The sequence below is a fragment of the Somniosus microcephalus genome, chromosome 4 (assembly GCF_052327205.1).
Source record: "Somniosus microcephalus isolate GS21.2 chromosome 4, FLI_Smic_1.0, whole genome shotgun sequence".
In the NCBI taxonomy this organism is placed as follows: Eukaryota; Metazoa; Chordata; class Chondrichthyes; order Squaliformes; family Somniosidae; genus Somniosus; species Somniosus microcephalus.
The window spans coordinates 153,933,007-153,956,243 of record NC_140990.1 but is presented as its reverse complement, the minus strand read 5'-3'; the positions used below and the strand labels follow the sequence as shown (position 1 = coordinate 153,956,243).

The window sequence follows — 23,237 nt, the reverse complement described above, 5'->3', positions numbered from 1 at the left end:
TCCGGGTGCTCCGGTTTCCTCCCACAGTCCAAAGATGTACGGGTTAGGTTGATTGGCGATGATAAATTGACCCTTAGTGTTAGGGGGATTAAATACGTGGGGTTACGGGGATAGGGTGGGATATGTGTTGGTGTAGGGGTTACGGGGATCGGGTGGGATATGTGTCGGTGCAGGCTCGATGGGCCGAAATGGCCTCTATCTGCACTGTGTGGTTTCTGTGATTTCTGTGATAAGAGACTGTTATCCAAGGTAGAAGCCCATGGAACTGAAGGCAAATTATTGGCCTGGTTAGGAAATTGGCTGAGCGGCAGGAGACAGTGAGTAGGGATAGTGGGTAAGTACTCAAATTGGCAGGATGTGACTAGTGGTGTCCTGCAGGGATCTGTGTTGGGGCCTCAACTATTCACAATGGCCCAGAAATTCGGGTCTCCACGGGTGAGTATGCATGGGGTACTTACCCGTAAGCCCAATGGAAGTGCCGGTTTCGTGCATGCACTGCGCATGCGTGGGAAACCGGCACTTCCGTTCCCCTGAAAGAAGGGGTTCAGAAGTCGAACGCGTGCGCAGGAGAGGCAGCGCGTGCACATCGAACTTATGTTTTTTTTGCAGGTTTTCCCGGGAGGGTAAGTCTCCAGAAGTTAGACATGTAAAAAGCAGTCGTAAGGCCTGTTTTTTTACAAGTGGTGAATTAATTAAAATTAAAACATTTTTTCCACAGGTTTATTATTTTTAAACACTTTAAATTAAGGTAAGTTTATTTTTAGCCCTGTTAGAAAATGTAATTAATTTTTTCAAAAATTTAAATTATTGTTTAAAATAGTTATTTCATGTAATTTATAGTTTATTTTTAAAATGTGATTTAAAAAAAAATTTATTTGAAGATTTAGTGATGTTTTGGGGCTTATAGTATTTATAGGTTTGACAGCACTTCCTGTCAAACTTATGAATGAAGCATTCCCTGCTACCATTGGCTCTCCATGGCCCACGTGATCCCAGGGGATGCATCGAACTAACTGCGCCCCTGGGATTCGCAAGCACTATGCGCCGGCGGTTGGAGGAGGCCCAGGATCGGAATCCCACGCGGGCCCACAGCTCAACGGCCGGCACGGTAGGTAAGTGCAGGTCGGGGGCTTGCACCCGCGGGAAGCCCCCGACCCGAATTTCTGGGCCAATATAGGCCAGCATTCCATTAGCCTTTTTGATTATTTTCTGTACCTGTTCCTGACATTTTAATGATCTATGTACCTGGACCCCCCAAGTCTCTTTGGACCTCCACTGTTTTTAGCTTTTCACCATTTAGAAAGTACCCTGTTCTATCCTTTTTAGGTCCAAAGTGGATGACCTCACATTTGCTTACATTGAAATCCATTTGCCACAATTTTGCCCATTCACTTAAACTTTTGCCCATCAGTATCCTTTTGTAATTTTATGCTTTCATCTACACTGCTTACAATGCTGCCTATCTTTATGTCATTGACAAATTTGGATACATGACTTTCTATGCCATCATCTAAGTCATTAATAAGTTGTGCTGCAGCTATACAAAACCCTGGTTAGACCACACCTGGAGTACTGTGAGCAGTTCTGGGCACCACACCGTAGGAAGGATATAATGGCCTTGGAGGGAGTGCAGCGTAGGTTTACATAGAATGATACCCGGACTCCAAGGGTTAAGTTACGAGGAGAGATTACACAAATTAGGGTTGTATTCCCTAGAGTTTAGAAGGTTAAGGGGTGATCTGATCGAAGTTTTCAGGATTTTAAGGGGAACAGATAAGGTAGACAGAAACTATTTCCGCTGGTTGGTGATTCTAGGACTAGGGGCCATAGTCTAAAAATTAGAGCCAGACCTTTCAGGAGTGAAATTAGGAGACACTTCTACACACAAAGGGTGGTAGAAGTTTGGCACTCTCTTCCGCAAACAGCAATTGATGCTAGATCAATTGTTAATTTTAAATCGGAGATTGAAAGCTTTTTATTAACCAAAGGTATTAAGGGATATGGGTTAGATCGCAGATCAGGCATGATCTCATTGAATGCCGGAACAGGCTCGAGGGGCTGAATGGCCAACTCCTGTTCCCATATTCCTATGAATGACCTCACCACTGACAAGTGGACATCAAGATCAGTACAGGGGGTATCAGAAAGAACATGATTGAGGGCGGGTGAAGCCCAAGGCTGGGGAGGTCGAATGTATCCTGGTGACACTACTCCTGCTTTTCCTGGCCAACAAGGAACCTTTAAAAATTTTAAAAAACCTCACTTACCTGGGCCTACTGTGGCCAGCATCCTGGCTGCGGCCGTTGGACTTTGCCCGCGGCTCTGAGACTGCGCTTGTTCCGATTATATTAAAAATAGGCCCCCTATAGGCATCTGGGATGGGCAGTCTTCCCATACCGTAATGCAGGCAAGTTAAAATGATGGGGGGCAAAAACACGTCAGAAAATTGGCACAAAACCCCGCCATCTTAAACCCCTGCCCACACCGTTTCTGCCGGGCGGGGCGGGTTTAAAATTCCCCCTTAAGTGATGGAGATGGGGGATATTACCGAGGTGAAAGTAGGCGGTCTTGGTGATGGAGAAGATATGGTGTCGGAAGCTCAGCTTGGGGTCAAATAGGACGCCAAGGCTGCAAACGGTCTTGTTCAGCCTCAAACAGTGGCCAGGGAAAAGGATGGAGTCAGTGGCTAGGGAATGGTCTCCAATGACAATAGCTTTGGTCTTCTCAAAGTTTAATTGAAGAAATTTCTGCACCTGCAACCCTGAATGTCGGACAAGCAATGTGACAAATCCAAGGCAGTGGAGGGGTCGAGGGAGGTGGCGGTGAGGTAGAGCTGGGTGTCGTCAGCATATATGTGGAACCCAACGCATTTTTGGATGATGTCGCCGAGGGGAGGCATCTTGATGAGAAATAAGGGGCCAAGGATAGATCCGTGTGAGACTTCAGAGGTAACGTTGCGGGAGTGGAAAGAGAAGCCACTGCCGGAGATTCTCTAGATACGACTGGATAGATAAGAATGGAACCAGACCAGGTCAGTCCCATCAGCTGGATAACAGAGGAGAGGTGTTGGAGAAGGAAGGTGTGGTTAACTGTGTCAAAGAAACATAGAAGATAGGAGCAGGATTAGGCCATTCGGCCCCTCGAGCCCACTCCGCCATTTAATGAGATCATGGCTGATCATCCAAATTAAGTACCCTGTCCCTGCTTTCTCCCCATATCCCTTGATCCCTTTAGCCTCAAGAAATATATCCAACTCCTTCTTGAATACATTTAATGAATTGGCCTCAACTGTCCTGTGTGGCAGATAATTCCACAGGTTCACCACTCTCTGGATGAAGAAACTCCTCCTCATCTCAGTCCTAAATGGCTTACCCCTTATCTTTAGACTGTGACCCCTGGTTCTGGACTCCCCTGCCATCGGGAACATCCTTCCTGCATCTAGTCTGTCCAGTCCTGTCAGAATTTTATAAGTTTCAATGAGATCCCCTCTCATTCTTCTAAACTCCAGCGAGTATAAGCCCAATCGACCCAATCTCTCCTCATATGTCATTCCTGCCATCCCAGGTATCAGTCTGGTGAATCTTCGCTGCACTCCTTCCACGGCAAGAACATCCTTCCTCAGGTAAGGCGACCAAAACTGCACACAATACTCAAGATGTGGTCTCACCAAGGCTCTGTACAACTGCAGCAAGACATCCTTGTTCCTGTACTCGAATCCTCTCGCTATGAAGGCCAACATACCATTTGCCTTCTTAACCACCTGCTGCACCTGCATGCTTACCTTCAGCGACTGGTGCACAAGGACACCCAGGTCTCGTTGCACTTCCCCTTCTCCCAATCTATTGCCATTCAGATAATAATCTGCCTTCCTGTTTTTGACATCAAAGTGGATAACCTCGCATTTATCCACGTTATATTGCATCTGCCATGCTTCTGCCCAATCACCCAATCTGTCCAAATCATCCTGGAGTTTCTCGGCATCCTCCTCTCAGCACACACGCCCACCCAGCTTTGTGTCGTCTGCAAACTTGGAGATATTACATCTAGTTCCCTTGTCTAGATCATTAATATATATTGTGAATAGCTAGGGTCCAAGGACCGATCCCTGCGGTACCCCACTAGTCACTGCCTGCCACTTGGAAAAAGACCCGTTTATTCCAACTCTTTGCTTTCTGTCTGCCAACCAGTTCTCTATCCAAGTCAATACCTTGCCCCCAATCCCATGTGCCTTAACTTTACATGCTAATCTCTTATGCGGGACCTTATCGAAAGCCTTTTGAAAGTGCAAATACACCACATCCACTGGTTCTCCCTTATCTATTTTATCAGTTACATCCTCAAAAAATTCCAGTAGATTAGTCAAGCACAATTTACCTTTTGTAAATCTATGTTGACTTTGTCTGATCCTGTCACTGTTTTCCAAGTGCTCTGCTATTACATCTTTTATAATGGACTCTAGCATTTTCCCCACTACCGATGTCAGGCTGTAATTCCCCATTTTCTCTCTACCACCTTTTTTGAATAGTGGGGTAACATTAGCTACCCTCCAATCCATGGGTACTGTTCCAGATTCCATCGAATGTTGGAAGATGATCAGCAATGCATCTACTATTTCTAGGGCCACTTCCTTAAGTACCCTAGGATGTAGATTATCAGGCCCTAAGGGTTTATCGGCCTTCGATCCCCTCAATTTCCCTAACACCATTTCCCTACAAATACTGATTTCAATCAATTCCTCCCTCTCATTAGACCCTATGTTCCCCGACATCTCTGGGAGGTTATTTGTGTCCTCCTTTGTGAAGACAGAACCAAAATATGTATTTAATTGGTCTGCCATTTCTTTGTTCCCCATTATAAATTCCCCTGATTCTGACTGCAAGGGACCTACGCTTGACTTCACCAATCTTTTTCTCTTCACATATCTATAGAAGCTTTTACAGTCAGTTTTTATGTTCCCTGAAAGCTTACTCTTATACTCTATTTTCCCCTTCTTAATTAATAAAGGCTGCAGATAGGTCAAAAAGGATGAGGAGGGCTATAGTTTACCACGGTCATAAAGGATGTCATTTGTGACTTTGATAAGGGCCGTTTCAGTGTTGTGGCAAGGAAACCTGATTGGAGGGATTCAAACATGGATTTGGGGTAAGGTGGCCATGCATTTGGGAGGTGACAACATGTTGAGAGGAAGAGCGGTTGGAGATTGTGGGTAATTAGCAAGGACAGAGGGTTCAAGGGTGTATTTTTTGAGGGGAGGGGTGATGACAGCAGATTGGAAGGGGAAACATAGAAACATAGAAACTAGGAGCAGGAGTAGGCCATTCAGCCCTTCGAGCCTGCTCTGCCATTCAACGAGATCATGGCTGATCATCCAAACCCTAGCACCCGGTCCCTACACCGACAGCCATCCCACCCAAGCCCTATCCTCGTAACCCCGTAACCCCACATATTTAATCCCCCCTAACACTAAGGGCCAATTTTTATCATGGCCAATCAACCTAACCCGCACATCTTTGGACTGTGGGAGGAAACCGGAGCACCCGGAGGAAACCCACGCAAACACGGGGAAAATGTGCAAACTCCACACAGACAGTCACCCGAAGCCGGATTTGAACCCGGGTCCCTGGCGCTGTGAGGCAACAGTGCTAACCACTATGCCACCGTGCTGCATAGCACGGGAAGGGACATACCTGAGGAGAGGGAACCATTAATTATATCAGCTAGCATGGGGGTCGAGGGAACAGGAACTGGGTCTTGTGGACAAGATGAGATGGGCATGAGAGGAGATAAGAGCGAAATTGGAGAAAGCTGCAAGTTCAGGGCTAGGGCAGGGGGGAATCTTAAGAGAAGTTTGGCCCGGTGGGCTAGGGGAAGGGAGGGAAGCGGCTGAATGGATGGTCTCGATCTTAATGATAAAGAAGTCCATGAGCTTCTCGTACTTCTTGTTGGAGTTGAGGTTGGAGGAGGCAGGGGAGAAGGTTTAAGAAGACGGTTTGTAGTGAAGAGAAGCTGGGGGTTCTAGATCCTAGAGTAGTGAGCAGTTTTGGCAGAGGAGAGCAGGACCCGATAGTACTTGATGTGGGTCAGCCAGATCTGGCGATGAATGGCTAAACCAGTTGTCCACCATAGACGTTCATGTCTGCGTTCCTTGGACTTAAGGGAGTGGAGGTGAGGGCCATACCAGTGGAACGGCCAGGATGACAGAGAGTAATGGTTTTACTGGGGACAAGGGTATCAAAGGTGGAGGTGAGAGTATGGTTGGGCAGATCGGTAGCTGCAGAAATGTCGTGGTGAATGGAGGGCCAAAGATTTGACAGTTGAAAGTGCAGTTGTAAGTGACTTGGGGGGAGAATTTTTTCCTGGGGTGGACACAGAAGTAAGTTGGGTTGTGAGGGGGAAGGGGATGTGAGTGGAGTGGAATACAAGGAAGTGATCAGAAATGGCCTTATCTGTGATTGGCATGGTGGGAGTAGAGAGGCCACGAGAGATGGCAAGGTCGAGGGGGTGAATATGGGTCAGAGAGGATATATGGAGGGAGAGGTTAAGGGAAGATAGGACGGCAGTGAAATCAGAGAAGAGAAGCTATGATGAGTTGAGATAGAAGTTGAAATCACCAAGGGCGAGAGAGACTCGGTGCAGTGGCTGAGGGTGGAAAGTAATGAAGATATCTCAGTGAGAAACTTGGTGTGGGGCTTGGGTGGGCGGTAGAGAACGAGGATTTTAAAGGAGAGGCAAGGGTGGGGTGCGGATCAAGAGGAGGTGCTCAAAGGAGGAGAAGGTGCCAGAGGAGTACGGGGACAGACCAAAGTGAGATATGGTAATAAGGGCCATATCGTCACCACGGCGGTTTGGGTGGGGCAAGTGGTAAAAGGTATAGCCAGGTGGGAAAGCTTCAGTAAAGGGGAAGGTGTCATCAGCCATGAGCCAAGTTTCTGTCAAGGCCATGATGTCAACGCAATCATCCACAATAAGGTTATGGATGGAAAGGGCCTTGTTCATGGGAACAGACATTTTGGCTAGCCCCTCAGCTCATGACAGAGGCGTATCACTGTGTTGTTCAGCCTATGCCTCTAAACCTGGCTATCCATGTGTGGTAAACCACTGTTGTTCACTTCACTGTTGTTCACTTCACTGTTGTTCACTCTTGCCCATTGTTGTACCTGTCTGTGCATGCCTCAGCTGGCTCCGCCCCTGGCTCCACCCATATGCCCTGGTATAAAGGCGGCTGCTCTGCAGTTCCCCAGGCCTTCAGGACCGGTCGACCACTAGAGGTATGCCTTCGTTCTTTAGCTAATAAAAGCCTGTTTGTTACTCTCTTAACTTCCAGTCTTTCTCTGTAATTGATAGCGCATCACCACGTGATGCTGAACACTTACGTGAGACAGATCAATTTCTTCTGGGGTACGAATGGGATCTTCCACCCAGTCATGTTACGAGATATTAAATGGATAGCTATCATTTCTGGTATTTGTAACATTTATGGGTTAAATGCATGAGGTTTAAAATTCCTGTGGCTCAAATTCTCCCAAAGTGGCACTTTACAGGATCTACCAAGTTTGAATAGCACCAGCACTGTAATGGGGTAGTCTGAGTTCAGCAGAATCTCACTGAGAGGACAGGCTACCAAAAAACACATGCGCTTCATCACAACCCCACAGATTTTTACAGACACTACACTGAAAATCTGATGAGAAATGCTACAAATTGCAGACACAAAAATTATGGACTTGGTTACTGCTTCTGACAGACCAGATATTGGTCAGTTATTCTTGGTGAACTTGGGAGTGAGTGAAGTTCAGTCCAGCCCTGGCTATGATCTTTCAGCAGCACAGATGATGGTGAAGTTGACCTATATTCCACACAGGAGTTGGCAATCTTCCACAGTTGAGAATATAAGAATAGAAGAAATAGAAGCAGGAGTTGGCCATACAGCCTCTCGAGCCTGCTTCGCAATTCAATAAGATCATGGCTGATCTTCGACCTCAACTCCACTTTCCCGCTCTATCCCCATGAGTTAGACAGACAGTTACAGACCTATGCGATCTCCATGTGGCCACAGATAAGATGTTAAGAAGGCATGCGGGATACTTTATTTTATTAGCTGAGACATAGAATACAATATAAAAGCAGGGAGGTTATGCTTGAACTGTATAAAACACTAGTTAGGCCGCAGCTAGAGTACTGTGGTCACCACATTACATGAAAGATGTGATCGCACTAGAGAGGGTGCAGAGGAAATTTACGAGAATGTTGCCAGGACTGGAGAATTTTAGTTATGAGGAAAGTTTGGATAGGCTGGGGTTGTTTTCTTTGGAACAGAGGAGGCTGAGGGGAGACTTGATTGAGGTGTATAAAATTATTATGAGGGGCCTAGATAGAGTGGATAGGAATGACCTGTTTCCCTTAGCAGTAACCAGGGGGCATAGATTCAAAGTAATTGGTAGAAGAATTAGAGGGGATTTGAGGAGAATTTTTTTCACCCAGACGGTGGTGGAGGTCTGGAACTCACTGCATGAAAGGGTGGTAGAGGCAAAAATGCTCATCGCATTGAAAAACTGCTTTGATATGCACCTGAAGTGCCGTAACCTACAAGGCTACGGACCAAGAGCTGGAAAGTGGCTGGATAGCTCTTTTTTGGCCGGCACAGACACGATGGGTCAAATGGCCTCCTTCTGTGCTGTAAATTTCTATGATCTACCAGCAGGTCAAAGTCCATGGAACGCGACACGGCTGGGTCAGGTTCTCAGTGGCTCTATTGGAGGTTTAGGTGACTCTTTGATAAGCCACTAAGAGACAAGGTTTCATGGGCAGGAGACAAAGTACATGGCCAAACAAGATGAGGCGTCTCCTGAATTCTGACTGCAACAGGAGATAGCTCAATTCTGGAGATGACAGCTAGGAATTGGAAATCGAATACCTTCAAAGTTCTTTGCTGCCCAAAAAGATTTTCATCTCCTTGAGGACTATTTCTGCTCAGTTTACCATCCACAGATTTTTCATGATTGCTGACCATGTACCTGTCAAATACCACTACACAGTCCCAGGTACCCCAATGCTGCACCATTCCCCACCATGAGGATTAGCTAGCAAACAAAATGACCGATCACCCGGGGTGTGAACCATTCTCTTCTCCATTGCTACTGGATTTACCCAGCTTGTTTGTCCTCCAGCCAGAATAGCAGGGTGATTGAGGGCTGATATGTCAGCCATAGGCTGATGAGGACCCTGGTCCCAGAGGAAGGGTATGGCCCCTTTAAGAACGTCCCCTTTAAAGATAATTGCACCTGGAGACGTTCCCCAGCCATCTGAGCATGAAAGGGGAGGTTCAAGAGAAGTAGTTCCAGAAAGAGGCTGGGAGATGTACCGTGTGGTGTTGCTTTGTGTTATGTGAATTAAAAGGTGTTTGGAACTTGGATTGTTCAAGGACTACTGTTTGTAAGGAAAAGGAGGCTCTGAGACAGTAGGACCTTGTAACAGTAACTGCAACTACAGGAAACTTTGGTTTATCCGGGAGGTTGTATGTCCGGAAACCTCAATCTACCGGCAGAAATCAAGAGCCGTTTTGTTTGTTTTTTTTTCTTCTCGTGGCTTTGTTTTCAACAGTCGGGCTCTGGAAAGTCTCTCTGAAGCTGTTGCTAAGCTACAGAGATGCTTCCAAGGTACGGGCCGACTGTTTACAAGCTGTTGCTAAGCAACAGTATTTGTTGTCAGATACGGAGATGAAAACCTCCGTATGCTTCAACATTAACTTTGTATGTCCGGCAATTTTGATAGATCGGCAACAGCTCAGTCCCGTCGGTGCCAGATATAACAAAGTTTCCTGTAACTGGTTATCCCTAATCAAAGTACAAGTTGGCACATCTGACTACCGCTTACCAAGCATCCTCTTAATGTTACCTTGATAGAAAATACAAAGCACAGGATATGGCTGCACAACAGGTTATTTATGTTGCAGACTGGCGGCCCCATCTGTCAGCCTTCAGTCAGACATTGTTTGGGCTGAGACCAAGCAGGCCAGGTTTAGTGCTGCTGAATGTCAGCGATCACCAAGCAGCTAAGAATTGCCATCAGCTCACAGCCCTAGCTCAAACAGAGATGTGCTACAGCATTTTGAAACGCCTCAGTCCATTGGGAACAGCAGGTGACCAGGGAGGTCAGGGAAGCCCATCTCCACACCAAATAAGAAAAGTCTTGTCATCACTTTGAGATTGCCAGGGGTAGAAGCCCAAGATCATCTCCAACCTGCATGACTTTCAGAGACTAAAAAGATTAAAAGACAGCCAAATCACCTTCCAATATCAGTCCCAGTGCTATTATAATTCCTCTTTAGAAAAAGGACCCCTGTTCCCCAAGTCTCAGCAAGTTGTGTAGTGAACAGCTGATGAGGAAATTCCCAAAGTGGTCTCAGCTGGGGCAGCAGCAGGGCCACTTTAGTTGACCTTAGAGCCGCTAATTTAGGTGGGGAAAATCACCAGGATTCCCACTCCCGATCCCTATCCACGGACCCCTGCTAAAAACGCTTGTGTTTGTAGATATTGGATCAGGACAGGATCGGGACTGGCTGTGGTGCCCCTTACAGTCCAATGGCTGACACTCTCTGCCAATGCCTGCACTTGAATAATGAGGTGTCAGTGGATAACCAGTACCCCTGAAAGGAGGAGAGGGAGAAAAGTTGTTGAGAATTTTTCAACAAACTTTGAAAAGGTGGGGGGAAAAAAGTCACATGTCTAACCTCTTAACTTTTTTTTATTCATTCACATCCCTGATTACCCTTGAGAAGGTGGTGGTGAGTCACCTTGAATACAACTGAGTGTCTTGCTAGGCCATTTCAGAGGGCAGTTAAGAGTCAACCACATTGCTGTGGGTCTGAAGTCACATATAGGCCAGACCAGGTAAGGACAGCAGATTTTCTTCCCTGAAGGACATCAGTGAACCAGATGGGTTTTTACAACAATCTACTAGTTTCATGGTCATCATTATTGATATTAGTTTTTAATTCCAAATTAATTTAACTGAATTTAAATTCCCCAGCTTTCATGGTGGGATTTGAACTCATATATCCAGATCATTAGTCTGAGGCCTCTGGATTACTAGTCCAGTAATTATAACCACTATGCTACCATACCCTAACTGGTCACCATATTGGCTTCAGAGCAAACTGGTGATGGTTTCAACCTGATGGTTTGAGGAGATGGAGGAATTCTTGATGCTTGGCATTCAGTAGAGCAGTTGCCATTGGCAGCTCCAGATCCTTCAACAACGCATGGCATCCGGCCTCTTGTGGCATAGATGTTGTTGAATAGGATGAGCGACAGCAATGACAAATGCACATTCAGAAGGGCCCATCTGCAAAGTATGGTTTTTCCCCTGAATGCCTGATTTCCATCAACAATGTGGTGGATGTCATAGAATTGTACAGCACAGAAGGAGGCCATTCGGCCCATTGGGTCTGTGCCGGCTCTCTCGAAGAGCAATCCAGTTAGCCCCACTCCCCTGCTCTTTCCCAAAATCCTTGCAATTTTTTCTCCTTCAAGTATTTATCCAATTCCCTTTTGAAGGCTACTATTGAATTATCATCAGGCAACATTCTCCTTTCTGTTTATGACAACACCTTCTACACAATGGTTAATTCCCATCTAAGAGATAGACAGTGACTGCAAGATATAGTCAGAATTGGACAGTTTGAAGACACGTGTGTTGCCTTCAGTGTAGATTCATAATGACGGTGGCCATCTATAATGGTACCAAGCTCCCTTCTGTTAGAACTTTTCATGATCTGTACTTAACTTTCACTGGGGCAAACAAGTTGGCAGAGTTGGCTGAAAAAACTTCAGGAATGTCCTACCCACTTATCATTTTCAGTAACTATGATATTTTATAAAGTCATGGCATGAGTTGGTGTTCAATAATGGGGACATCCACAATCCTGGATTCTAGATATAATGCAGGAAATCCATGGCACAGGCCATCCTGGATGATTGATGGTCAGTTCTGAGGGAGGTCCACAGCCCAAGCTGCCCCATGGATGACAGGTGGTCAGCACTGAGGGAGGTCCATGGCACAAGCGATCCCGTGGATGATAAGTGATCAGCACTGAGGGTATCCATGTCACAGGTGATCCCATGGACGATAGGTGGTGAGTAATGAGGTAGGTCCACAGCCCAAGCGATCCTGTGGATGAGAGGTGGTCTGTACTGAGGGAGTTCCATTGCACAGATGATCCCATGGATGATTAGTGGTCAGTACTGAGGTAGGTCCACAGCCCAGAGAGGAGAGGAAATGAGATTGAAGACAAACTGGTTTGTCAGCAGAATGTTCTTACCTGTCCCTGAGAGACCACAGGACTGGCAGAACCGCCAGGCTGGGAGAATGCCATTGGAGGCAGTGCCTTCAACATCATATTATGCATAATTATCTGATGCATCTGGGCATTTTGCATTAACATCAGCTCAACCATATCTGTGAACAAATTAATAAAAGGTTATATCAAACAAGAAGCTAAGTGTTGGAGGGTACATTTCGCATAAAGCAACCCCTTCCCCTTCCAGCTAAACATTGTAAAGACTTTCTCCTGACGTGTGCCAAACACCTTCATATTACCAACGTTGTAGACCTTTGCTGCACAACAAGGCCAGGTGAGGTTCTGATCACATTTGCAGAAAGTGCTACTTAATGGGCAGTGGCAGCGTGGATATGAAAGTGGCCAAGGGACAGAAAGCAGAGAGTAGTGGTGAACAATTGTTTTTCAGACTGGAGGGAAGAATACAGTGGTGTCCCCAGGGGTCAGTATTAAGATCACTGCTCTTTTTGCTATATATTAATGACCTGGACTTGGGTACACAGGGCATAATTTCAAAGTTTGCAGATAATACCAAACTCGGAAATGTAGTAAACAATGAGGAGGATAGTAACAGACTTCAGGAGGACAGAGACAGACTGGTGAAATGCACAGACACGTGGCGGATGCAATTTACCACAGAGAAGTGTGAAGTGATACATTTTGATAGGAAGAATGAGGAGAGGCAATATAAACTAAATGGGACAATTTTAAGGGGGTGCAGGAACAGAGAGACCTGGGGGTGTAAGTACACAAAGCTTTGAAGGTGGCAGGACAAGTTGAAAAGGCTGTTAAAAAAGCATACAGGATCCTCAGCTTTATAAATAGAGGAAACGAGTACAAAAGCAAGGAAGTTATGCTAAACCTTTATAAAACACTAGTTAGGCCCCAGCTGGGTTATTGTATCCAATTCTGGGCACCACACTTTAGGAGGTCAAGGCCTTGGAGAGGGTGCAGAGCAGATTTACTAGAATGGTACCAGAGATGAGGTACTTCAGTTATGTGGAGGGACTGGAGAAGCTGGGGTTGTTCTTAACCTTCTCTGCTCTAAGAGGAGATTTAATAGAGGTGTTCAAAATAATGAACAGTTTTGATAGAGTAAATAAGGAGAAACTGTTTCCACTGGCAGAAGGGTCGGTAACCAGAGGACACAGATATAATGTCATTAGAAAAAGAACCAGAGGCGAGATGAGATTTTTTTTTGTTGTGATCTGGAATGCACTGTCTGAAAGGGTGGTGGAAGCAGATTCAATAATAACTTTCAAAAGGGAATTGAACAAATACTTGAAGGGGTAAAATTTTCAGGGCCCTGGGGAAAGAGCAGGGGAGAGGGACCAGTTAGATTCAATTCAATTCAATTCAATTCAATTTTATTTGTCATATATGCAGCAGACGTGTGTACTGCACAATGAAATGTTGATTTTTACGAGTCCTCCCAACATTGGAATAAATATGGCATAACAATGACAAAAGTACTAATAGAAAGACAGTAATAATAAATAAAACAGTAATAAATAATAATAAATTAATCGTTCATGAGTCTTATGGCCTGGAGGTAGAAGCTGTTTCGAAACCTGTTGGTACGAGACCGTATGCTTCGGTATCTCTTACCGGACGGGAGCAGGGCGAAGAGGTTGTGGCTGGGGTGACTCGCGTCTTTAATGATTCTCAGGGCCTTCCCCCGGCACCTCTCGGGGTAGATATCCTGCACAGCAGGTAGTTTAATTCCTATAGTGTGTTGTGCAGCTTTCACTACCATCTGTAGAGCCTTGCGGTCTGTGGCGGTGCAGTTGCCATACCAGGTAGTGATGCAGCCGGACAGGATACTCTCGGTGGTGCACCGGTAGAAGTTGGTGAGAATCTGGGGGGCCATTCCAAATTTCTTCAGTCTCCTGAGGAAGAACAGGCGTTGGCATGCCTTCTTGGTTACAATGTCGATGTGATGGGACCACGTTAAGTCCTCCGTAATGAATACACCCAGGAATTTGAAGCTGCTGACCCTCTCCACCTCAGCCCCTTCGATGTAGATTGGGGTGTGTCCCTCCCCCTGCCGCTTCCTGTAGTCCACGATCATCTCCTTTGTTTTGCTGATGTTGAGGGAGAGTTTGTTGTACTTGCACCATTCTCCTAGGGCTCTTACCTCCTCCCTGTAGCCTGTCTCGTCGCCATCTGTGATCAGGCCTACAACGGTAGTGTCATCAGCAAACTTGATGATGGAGTTGAAGTTGTGCGTGGCCACACAATCGTGAGTAAACAGGGAGTGCAGAAGGGGGCTGAGCACACAACCCTGGGGAGCTCCCGTGTTCAGGATCAGTGTGGAGGAGGTGTTTCTGCCTATTTTCACCACCTGGGGTCTTCCCGTCAGGAAGTCCAGGATCCAGTTGCATAGGGAGGTGTTAAGTCCTAGCTCACTGAGCTTGTTGACAAGCTTGGAGGGGATAATGGTATTGAATGCTGAACTATAATCAATGAACAACATTCTCACATAGGTGTTCCTCTTATCTAGGTGTGATAAGACAGTGTGCAGTACAGTGGCGATGGCATCATCCCTAGATCGGTTTGGGCGGTAGGCAAATTGGAGTGAGTCCAGTGTGTCAGGTAGTAATGAGTTGATGTGGGTTTTGACCAGCCTCTCAAAGCACTTCATGATGACAGAAGTGAGTTCTATGGGGCGGTAGTCGTTTAAACAGGTTACTTTTGTTTTTTCGGGGACTGGAATAACTGATGTCATCTTGAAGCGGGTGGGGACTACAGACTGGTACAGTGAACGGTTGAATATATCCGTAAACACGGCTGCCAGCTGGTCAGCGCATGCTCTAAGGACACGCCCAGGGATTCCACCTGGACCGGGTGCTTTGTGGGTGTTCACTCTCTTAAAGGTCTTGCTCACGTCAGCCACGGAGATTGAGAAGACCCGGTCGTCCTGAGCCGCGGGCGCCCTTGTAACAGGCCAGTTGTTGTTGGCCTCAAACCGTGTGTAAAAAGTGTTAAGCTCATCCGGGAGAGAGGCATTGCTGGGCATGACACAGTTGGGTTTCCCTTTATAGTCTGTAATTGATTGTAGTCCACTCCACATCCTTCGCGAATCTGAGCTATGATAGTGTGACTCCACTTTGTCCGTGTATTGTCTTTTTGCATTTTTGATGGTTTTTCTGAGGTCGTACCTTGATTTCTTGTACTCATCCATGTCCCCAGAGTTGAATGCGATGGACCGTGCTTTTAGCATAGCACGGATATCGCCATTTCCCCATGGTTTCTAGTTGGGAAATGTTCGTACAACAGTCCTCGGAACAACGTCGTCTATGCACTTGTTTATGAAACTAATGACTGAATCTGTATATGTGTTGATGTCATTGTCCGAGGCATTCCGGAACATATCCCAGTCAGTGGAATCAAAACAGTCTTGTAACATCGTGTCTGATTGATCCGACCAGCGTTGTAGAGATCTCATCACAGGCTTTTCCTGTTTCAGTTTCTGCCTATAGGTGGGTAGCAGCAGGATGGAGTCGTGATCTGATTTGCCGAAGGGAGGGTGGGGGGGGGCCTTGTATCCATCCCGGAATGGAGTGTAAACGTGATCTAGTGTGTTCTTGGCTCGCGTTGGGCAGGTGATATGCTGATGGTATTTAGGCAGTACTTTCTTCAGATTGGCTTTATTGAAATCGCCAGCCACGATGAATGCAGCCTCTGGATGGGAAGTTTCAAGCCTGCTAATGATCCCATACAGCTCGTTTAGTGCCCTATTTGCGTCGGCCTGTGGTGGAATATACACCGCTGAAATGATCACGGATGAGAACTCTCTCGGGAGGTAGAAGGGTCGGCATTTGATCATCAGGTGTTCAAGATCGGGTGAACAAGAAGATGTAAGTAGTTCCACGTTGGAACACCAAGAATTGTTGATCATGAAACATACTCCACCCCCTCTATTCTTCCCCGAGTCCTTTGTTCGGTCTAGCCGGTGAATGTTGAATCCCTCTGGTTGAATGGCCGAAGCTGGTGTCGAAGGATCAAGCCAAGTCTCAGTAAAAATCAAGACATTGCAGTTCTTAATGTCTCGCTGGAAGGTGAGCCTCCCTCTGAGTTCGTCCAGCTTATTGTCCAGTGACTGCACATTCGCCAGGAGAATACTCGGAAAGGGGGGGGTGGTGTTCACGTCGCCTCAGCTTCACTAATGCATCTGCTCGTCTGCCCTGCCTGCGCCGTCGTCGCTTCCTGGTCACAGGAATGAAGTCAGGTAAGCAGGTGGGAGGGTAGATGGTAGTAGCAGCAGAATCCCAGTTCGAAAAATCGGGGGTAGGTCCTATATCTCCGGACGATCTTATGTCCAGAAGTGATTGACGGTCGTAGCGGATAAGTGAAGAAACAGTACTTGCAAAATTGTTTAATAATAACAATAAAATCTATATATATAAAGCGGCTCTTCTGTCTGTCTGTCTGTCCGCCTGGTCTCTATACGTTTGGAAGTTACAGAGCGTACCGACGCGCGTGTCGCCTCAAAAGAAAGCTTGCGATTCCGGACTGGTCATAGGCGTATTTACGTTTCGGCCGGACAAAAATCCCGCCCGCGGTATCCCAAAAACGTTCAGCGTTCCGCTCATTAGCATCTCATTAGCGACCGTGTGACGTCGAGGTCTTCCTACAGTTGAGTGTCGAGTGACTCGACGATTGACCAATCCTACGCTTCGGTGACCTGACCGGTCGACCAATCGGTGCGTGTGTGGGCGGGCCTTATCCTTCTGAACCGAGGTGAGTGGCCGCCATCTTGATTTTCCACGATTTTTTCCCCCACACTTTCTGTGTGTTAGGGAACTAAGGTAAATATTTCAATTATGTGTTAGGCAATTAATTAACAATTTATTTGAGTTTTATATTGTGTTTAGCAACACCCCCCCCCCTCCTCCTCCTCACCCTCGCGCAGGGGGGACTCGGGGCCTGAAGCTGAAAAAATTTATCTCTCTCTCTCTCTTTCTTCCCTCTCTCTCTCTCCTTCTCCTCTTCCCTCTCTCCTCTTCTCCTCTTCCCTCTCTGTCTCTCTCTACTTCCCCCTCTCAGGTGTCGCGGACGGAGCGCGGGCGCGCCGCCCGAAGTTTCCCGCTCGCTACCGGCCTTGCCGGCTCCCGCGGGCCGCTCGCACTGACCGCGCATGCGCCGCCCGCACTCACCGCGCATGCGCTGCCCGTCCGCCCGCCCGCAGCGGCCGTCCATCAGCCGCGCGATACGCGGGGGACCTCAGCAACGGCACCGGACCTCAGGCGCTAGGCAGGGGGAGGGGCTGGAGAGAGGGACAGAGGGGAGTGGGGGAGGGGAGTAGGGGAGTAGGGGAGTGGGGGAGCGGGGGAGGGGAGAGGGAGGAAGGGGAGGGAGGGGAGGGGAGGGAAGGGGAGGGAGGGAAGGGAGGGGAGGGGAGGGAGGGGAGGGAGAGAGGGGAGGGATAGGACATGACAGGGAGAGGGGGGACACACAGGGGCAGGGAGACCAAACGCCCCAAAATTGCCCTCGCAACGCGGGGCTCCCCAGCTAGTAATAAATAAAGTGGAAAGTTGTGGACGAGCTCGTAAAACAGCGGCTACCCTCATGAGCAGTAGAATATTTTAAAAAAAACAACTAAACTACTAATACTAAAACTAGAATGCTAAATACTAAACAGTAGAATACTAAAAAAACTAACAGTACGATATATTAAAATACAACATTAAATACATTAAATACAACATTGAAATACCAGTTGGGGAGCTCATAAAACAGCAGCCATGCAGGTCAGTTAAACAGTAGAATATTTAAAAAAAAACTAAATTACTAATACTAAAACTAGAGTACTAAATACTAAACAGTAGGATACTAAAAACTAACAGTACGATATATTAAAATACAATATTAAATACATTAAATACAACATTAAAATACCAGTTGGGGAGGAGCTTGTAAAACAGCAGCCATATAGGTCGGCACTGATGTCACAATGGCTTTTTCAAAGAGCTTACACAGGCACGATGAGCCGAACAGCCTCCTCCTGTGCTGTACCATCCCATGATTCTAGGATTAAGGGCTATATTGTGTGTTGGAGCTCTGACTAGAGTGTCCACTCATCTGCTTTTGTCAAATTTTGGCTGATAACGCTCCTGTGAAGCGCCTTGAGACATTTTATTACGTTAAAGGCGCGATATAAATGCAAGTTGTTTTTCAATCGGACAGTCTATTCTGTGTGCAGAAATTTCTAAAATATAAATTCGACACATGGGGTAAATTTTCTCCGGGCTTCTCCCACTCCGTCACTGTAACTCCGGCTGAACCCCTGTTTACCTGCAAAAATGGGGCTTGCACCGGAGTTACAGCAGAGAAGTGGGAGAAGCCCATGAGGAAAATCACTCACACTTCAGTCTATAAATTAAAAGTTTTTTTCCACCTACTGAGGCCCAAACTCCAAGATTTTGGGGGAGCAAAACTGACGTAGTCCCTGTGTAAGGGACCAAAATTTGGAGTGTAAGTAAACAATATATAGTGCCTTTAATGTGGAAAAACACCAAGGAACACAGAGATCTTGGTGGGTTGTAGGGCTGGAGCAGGTTACAAAGATAGGGAGGGGGGAAGCCATTGAGGGATTTAAACATGAAGATGAGAATTTTAAATTTGAGTCGTTCAGGGACCGGGAGCCAATGTGGGTCAGCAATGATGGGTGAAATGGACTAGGTATGGGATAGGATTCAGGGTTTTGGATGAGCTGAAGCTCATGGAGGGTAGAGGATGGGAGGCCATCCCGGAGAGCATTGGAATAGTCGAGTGTGGAGGTAACAATGGCATGGATGAGGGTTTCAACAGCAGATAGGCTGAGGCAAAGGCAGAGATGGGAGATGTTATGGAGGTAGAAGTAGATGGTCATGGTGACGGAGAGGAAATGGGGTCGGAAGCTCAGCTCAGGGTCAAATTGCAAACAGCCTGGTTCAACCTGTGACAATGGCCAGGCAGGGGGATGGAATCAAGGGCGAGGGTATAAACTTTGTTGCGGGGGCGAAGACAATGGCTTTAGTCTTCCCAATGTTCAACTGCAGGAAATTGTGGCTCATGGAAGCAGTCTTGACAGCACAAAGGCAGCGGAGGATTCAAGGGAGGTGATGGAGAGGTGGCGCTGGGTGTCGTCAGCGTACATGTGGAACCTGATGCTACGTCGTAGGATGATGTCACCAAGGGGTAGCATGTAGTCGAGGAAGAGGAGGGAGCCAAGGATAAGTCCTTAAGGAATTGCAGAGGTAATGGTGCGGTACCGGAAAGAGTAGCCATTGCTGGAGATGCACTGGCTACGATTGGATAGGTAAAAGTGGAACCAACTAAGTGCTGAGTTGGACAACAGAGGAGAGGCGTTGGAGCTGGATAATGTGGTCAACCATGTCAAAGGCTGCAGACAGATCAAGAAGGATGAGGCGGGATAGTTTATCACGGTCACAGGGGATCTCACTTGTGACTTTGATTAGGGCCAATTCAATGCTGTGGGAGGGGCAGAAACCTGGTTAGAGAGATTCAAACTTGACTGTGCAAGAAAGATGGGCACGGATTTGGGAGGCGACAATATGTTCGTGGATTTTGGAGATGAAAGGAAGGTTAAAGATGGAGTGATAATTTCCAAGGACAGAGGTGTTGAGGGTGTGGTGGGTTTATTAAGGAGGGGGTGATGACAGTTTTGAAAGCAATGGGAAAGTACCTAAGGAGAGGGGACCATTTACAATGTCAGCTAAAGTGGGGACCAGGAAGGGAAGCTGGTGCTCAGCAATTTAGTGAGAATGAGGTCAAGGGAGCAGGGCATGCGTCTCTTGGGCAAGATGAGCTCAGAGAGGGCATGAAGGGAGATTGTCGGCAAACTAGAGAAAGATTTAGGGCTGGGGAAGGGTGGGGCCTTGGGAGTGATTTGGCTTGGTGGGCTATGAGAAGCAAGGGAATAAGCAGAGACAGCTGAACGGATGGTCTCAATCTTAGTGACAAAGAAGTCCATGAGCTTCTCACACTGGATTTTGGAGATGAGGATGGAGGGAGCAGGGGAGAGGGGTTTAAGAAGAAGGTTGGTAACAGAGAAAGGAAGCTGAAGGTTATCTTTGCACTCCAGGTTGATCCCGGAGTAGTGAGCATCTTTGGCATAGGAGAGCAAAGCCTGATAGAGCTTGATGTGGTCCAGCCAGATCTGTTGATGTATCTAAACTAGTTGTACACCAAATATGCTCAAGTCTGCACCACTTAGACTTCAGGGAGCAAAGGTGGGGACGATGCCGGGAGATTAACCAGGATGGGAGAGAGTAAGGGGGAGAAATTGGGTATCGCCCATGTTGGAGCGCTAATATCGACTGGGCGCAAAGTTTAGCGCCCGGCGCTAATTATCGCCTCCGACTGCAAAATTCATCTCTATCACCCCTGAACGTGATTTGAGTGGTAAATCAAGCGCTACACACCTCTCTTAAGGTGCTAACGTCGGGGAGCGAGGCGTCAGCTCAAAACGCTACTGGACCTCAGGCGATGTCAATTAGCATGGAACCCAGACAGACTAGCACCGGCCAGTTCTTAAAGGGGAGGGTCCATCTTGCTAGCCAGGCACACCCTTCTCATTGCAGCGTTGACTCTGGTGCTGGAAAGACCTACCACCATTGTGCTGAGAGGACTGATGGATAGGCCCAGGGAGAGAGCTCGTTGCTTTAGCGACCAGGCCTTGGTGGCTCTGGTTGGCGCTGTCGAGCGGCAACGGGCAGTGCTGTACCCAGAGAGTGGCAGGAGGCCATTGCCCTGGGAGTACCGAAGAGTGTGGAGGGAGGTGGCTCAGCACATGTCCTCAAGGAGCCTGGTGCCGAGGAGTCACACTCAGTGTAGGAAGAAGTTCAACGACCTCACTCGGGTCATCAGGGTGAGTGACTGCTTTTCAATATCGCTACATCCCTCCATCTCAACTTCACTCTGTGCCCAGAGGGTTTAAAAACCCAAATGCCCAACACTCATCCATAACCTAGGGCCATCTCATAAAACACACATGCACATCCCACACCTTGCACACATTAAGGGCTATTCAACAATGGGAGGCACATCAGGCAAACACAAGGCTGCATACATTAAGGGCTATTCAACTATGGGAGGCGCATCAGGCAAACACAGTCACTCAGACGTTGTCCTTTTTCTTGCAGGCCAAGCTCTCTCATAACAGGTGGGAGCAGTAACGCACGGGAGGAGGACCGGCTGACCTACACCCCCTGACTGATTTGGAGGCGAGAGTGCAGAGGATCATTGCCAGCCAGGTAATAGGTGCCGTTTCCGCTGGAGATGTCGACCCCCTTGGGGTCAGCAATGGTTTGTTCATCATCTTTCTCTCCTCTCTCATACCACTTGCCCCTCACAACACCAGTCTTTTACACTTTCAACCCAACTGTCTCCAGTCCTTGCTCCCTTACTGCCCCCCTGTCCTGACGCTAAAGCCACTCTTGTACCTCCCTGCTTTCAGATAGTGAACCATCAGCTGACCAGCCTGTCCCTCAACCTGCCAGTGGCAGCGATGCGCCAGACGAGGAGGAAGAGGAAGCCGGAGCCTCACCACCTGCATCTCCCGAGGGTGACAAATCAAACACTGGGGCCACACCTTCCCTGGAGAGAAGCAGGGGGGAAGGGTCTGATGAGGGTGAAGCTCCTGGACCCAGCGGGCTGCAGCAACGCCATTGGGGAAGGGAAGTTCAGGGGCCATCTCCCCGGAGGGTGAGTCGGCACGCGAGTTCTGCTGCACAGGACTCGGATGAGGACCTCGACATTGTGGCCATGAATACCCAGGCCTTGAGCAAGTACACTGAGCTCATGGGTGCAATGGCAAGGGTGCCCGAAAGCATGGATGCTCTGGCTAGGAGCGTGGAGGAGTCCGCCGCTAGCACGGCTGTCATCTGTGCGCAAACCCTTGAACCCATCCTTGCCTCATTGCAGAGGATGGTGGAATTGCAGAGAGACCGTGGGGACGCCAGAGCTCATGCCACGTGTAATGGGTGAGGTGGCAGGATCCATTGCAGCACAGGCCGATGCAACGCAACGGCTTAGTGCTGCAATCAAGTCTCAGATTGCTCTCATGCAGTCTCAGATTGATGTCACGCAAGCACTGACTGCTGCCATCGTCGCTGGGTCACCCACTGTCCCTCAGGGATCTGATGGTACCGCAGCACGTCAGCAATCTGTGCTTGAGCAGATTGCTCTGGATGCTGAGATACTGCCCCGGGGGAGTGGCAGTGTGTCGGTCGAGCAGGAAGGTGCTGTCCTTTCTCAGGATGACAGCATTCCTGCTCCCACCACTGCCACTTCCCCATTGCACTTGCCACAGCCTGTAACCCAGCCAGCCCAGACTGCTGCCGTCCAGGCAGAGTTGGTACAGTCTGCAGCCAGGCCCTCCAGGCCCAGAGCTGGTCGAGGGCGTCCTTCAAGGCCATCTGCAGTCTCTGACTCCCAGACTCAGCAGCCTTCTGCCAGCCTTGCTGCAGCCACTGGGGCCGCATTACAGAGGAGCAGTAGGGCGGGAAGTGGGGAAGTACGCAGGGGATGGAGGTCACCCTCAAAGGCCCAACAGTAGAATCTGTAAATAAATGGGGGGAATGTTTGTGGGAAAGTTCGAGGTTTGTGTGATTACATTTGTTTCGTGTTTTGCCGTTTATCTCCATGCTGTGAGAACGAGTTTTGTTAGTTCATGAATTGTTGGGTTTGTTTCTAATTGTTTGTACTGAATAAATGACACAGAGTTTGTAATATAAATACATTTTTTAATTCTAACTTTACATATTTGGTCATTTGACTCATTGCAGCTTTGCCCAGCAATAAGGGGTGCGGGATTCTTGCGATGATGTGCTTCTTCATCTCAGAAGCCATCTTCTCAGTAAGGGCTTAGAATCAGTGTCTTATGAGCCGTTCA

The 23,237-nt window shown here is 47.7% G+C and overlaps 1 protein-coding gene across 19 annotated transcripts in view; it reads right to left on the bottom strand.

The window, feature by feature from the left end:
- The window catches only part of c4h21orf58 (chromosome 4 C21orf58 homolog), a 139,406-nt gene that overhangs the window by 33,013 nt on the left and 83,156 nt on the right, over window positions 1-23,237 (bottom strand). For all 19 annotated transcript variants that reach the window (XR_015078100.1, XM_085985334.1, XM_085985333.1 and 16 more), the window contains one exon: window positions 12,320-12,456. Coding sequence is in view for 18 of the 19 variants with exons in the window: in XM_085985334.1 (XP_085841460.1) it covers window positions 12,320-12,456 (137 nt within the window). In the remaining variant the exon portion in view is untranslated. The remainder of the gene's footprint in view (window positions 1-12,319; window positions 12,457-23,237) is intronic.